The sequence below is a fragment of the Micropterus dolomieu genome, linkage group LG12 (genome assembly GCF_021292245.1).
Source record: "Micropterus dolomieu isolate WLL.071019.BEF.003 ecotype Adirondacks linkage group LG12, ASM2129224v1, whole genome shotgun sequence".
In the NCBI taxonomy this organism is placed as follows: domain Eukaryota; kingdom Metazoa; phylum Chordata; class Actinopteri; order Centrarchiformes; family Centrarchidae; genus Micropterus; species Micropterus dolomieu.
The window spans coordinates 6,623,217-6,625,116 of NC_060161.1; the positions used below are offsets into that span (position 1 = coordinate 6,623,217).

The 1,900-nt window shown below is 33.9% G+C and overlaps 1 protein-coding gene across 1 annotated transcript in view; it reads right to left on the reverse strand.

Moving 5' to 3' along the window:
* alox12 (arachidonate 12-lipoxygenase) overlaps nt 1–1,694 on the reverse strand; it is a 27,528-nt gene extending 25,834 nt beyond the window's left edge. Inside the window, exon 1 of the mRNA XM_046064896.1 lies at nt 1,548–1,694. Coding sequence (XP_045920852.1) covers nt 1,548–1,694 — 147 coding nt within the window. The remainder of the gene's footprint in view (nt 1–1,547) is intronic.
* Between the last annotated feature and the right edge of the window lie 206 nt (nt 1,695–1,900).

Here is a 1,900-nt window from a genome sequence, read left to right on the forward strand (position 1 = left end):
GTATCTATCTATCTATGTATCTATCTATCATCTATGTATCTATCTATCTATCTATCTATCTATCTATGTATCTATCTATCTATGTATCTATCTATCATCTATCTATCTATGTATCTATCTATCTATCTATCTATCTATCTATCTATCTATGTATCTATCTATCTATGTATCTATGTATCTATCTATCTATCTATCTATCTATCTATCTATCTATCTATCTATGTATCTATCTATCATCTATCTATCTATGTATCTATCTATCTATCTATCTATCTATCTATCTATCTATGTATCTATCTATCTATGTAACTATGTATCTATCTATCTATCTATCTATCTATCTATGTAACTATCTATCTATCTATGTATCTATCTATCTATGTAACTATGTATCTATCTATCTATCTATCTATCTATCTATGTAACTATGTATCCATCTATCTATCTATCTATCATCTATCTATCTATGTATCTATCTATCTATGTAACTATGTATCTATCTATCTATCTATCTATCTATCTAACTATGTAACTATCTATCTATCTATGTAACTATGTATCTATCTATCTATCTATCTATCTATGTAACTATCTATCTATCTATCTATGTAACTATGTATCTATGTAACTATGTATCTATCTATGTATCAATCTATCTATCTATCTCTCTATCTATGTCTGCCTGTCTTTCTATAATCACATGATAACACTGACAGGGAACACTCTATGAGTACTTTTGTTTTTGTTACTTTTAAGTACATTTTGCTGATAAAACTTACATACTTTTACTTAAGTAAGTTTTGAATGCTTGACTTTTACTTTTCTTACTTACTCTCAGTGTGATATTACTACTTCTACTTACAGTTTTTCTCAGTCGCTTCGGTACATTTCTCAAATCATCCTTAACATTTGCAAAACAGTAAGTGCATTTCTCGAAAACAGATCGTACAAACAGCATCACACAGTGGGTTAACTGCAAAAGCCCTTAACATGCTCAAAATCCTTCGTCTATCTCTTAAAAGTAAATATTTATGTCAGAAATGTAAACATGGGAAACACCCCTTAGGCTGATCTTCCTGTCTGTTGGGCTGCAGATTCTCATCCACATCACAACGGATAGCTTCATGAATTCAGGACACATTTACAAAAATAGTCTAAAAGACATGTAAAGAAAATATGCTTGACAGATTATGGCAATGTGTTCACTATTTTGCATGTAATGAGGGGGCAAGACTATTTAACACAGAATCAGTATAATACACTGTGATCAATATGACATAAGCAATTGATAATGTAGGAAACAGCCGACAATTGTGCATAAATGTGTTTTTGCTGTTCGTTCAAAAGAATGAGAAATTGGCTTTAATGATGTGCACAAGCAACGAGATGATGTGGAGGTTGAACAAGTAGTTTTGAGAATTTCAATTCTGATCTGAGAAATGAACCAAAGCAACTGAGAAAAACTGTAAGTAAGGGAGCTGAATATTTCTTCCACCACTGTCAAACACACATCAGTACACTTCACATTATCATTCACACACACTTACTGCTCCTCGACAGAAGTCCAGTCCAGGGTTGTCCAGCAGGGTCCGTTCACTCTCCCCTTTCTCCCCCACCAGGGTCACAAAGATGTAGTTGTTTGTGCCTGAATACTCTGATGTACCAGTTGCTACTGTTACAGTGTAGACTTCCATCTACGGAAATTAACACACACACGCTATTAGCCAAGGGTTCAGCTGACAACATGTGGATACTTGAAGGATACTATTGATTGAAGCTGTCACATGCTGAACATTTGCATATTAGCTTCCATCAGTGTTGGTGGCCCTGCATCAGATCCACATTTATGCCTAAGTAGTGGGTTCATCTGCCTTAACCACACCCATTGCTAATACGTGCA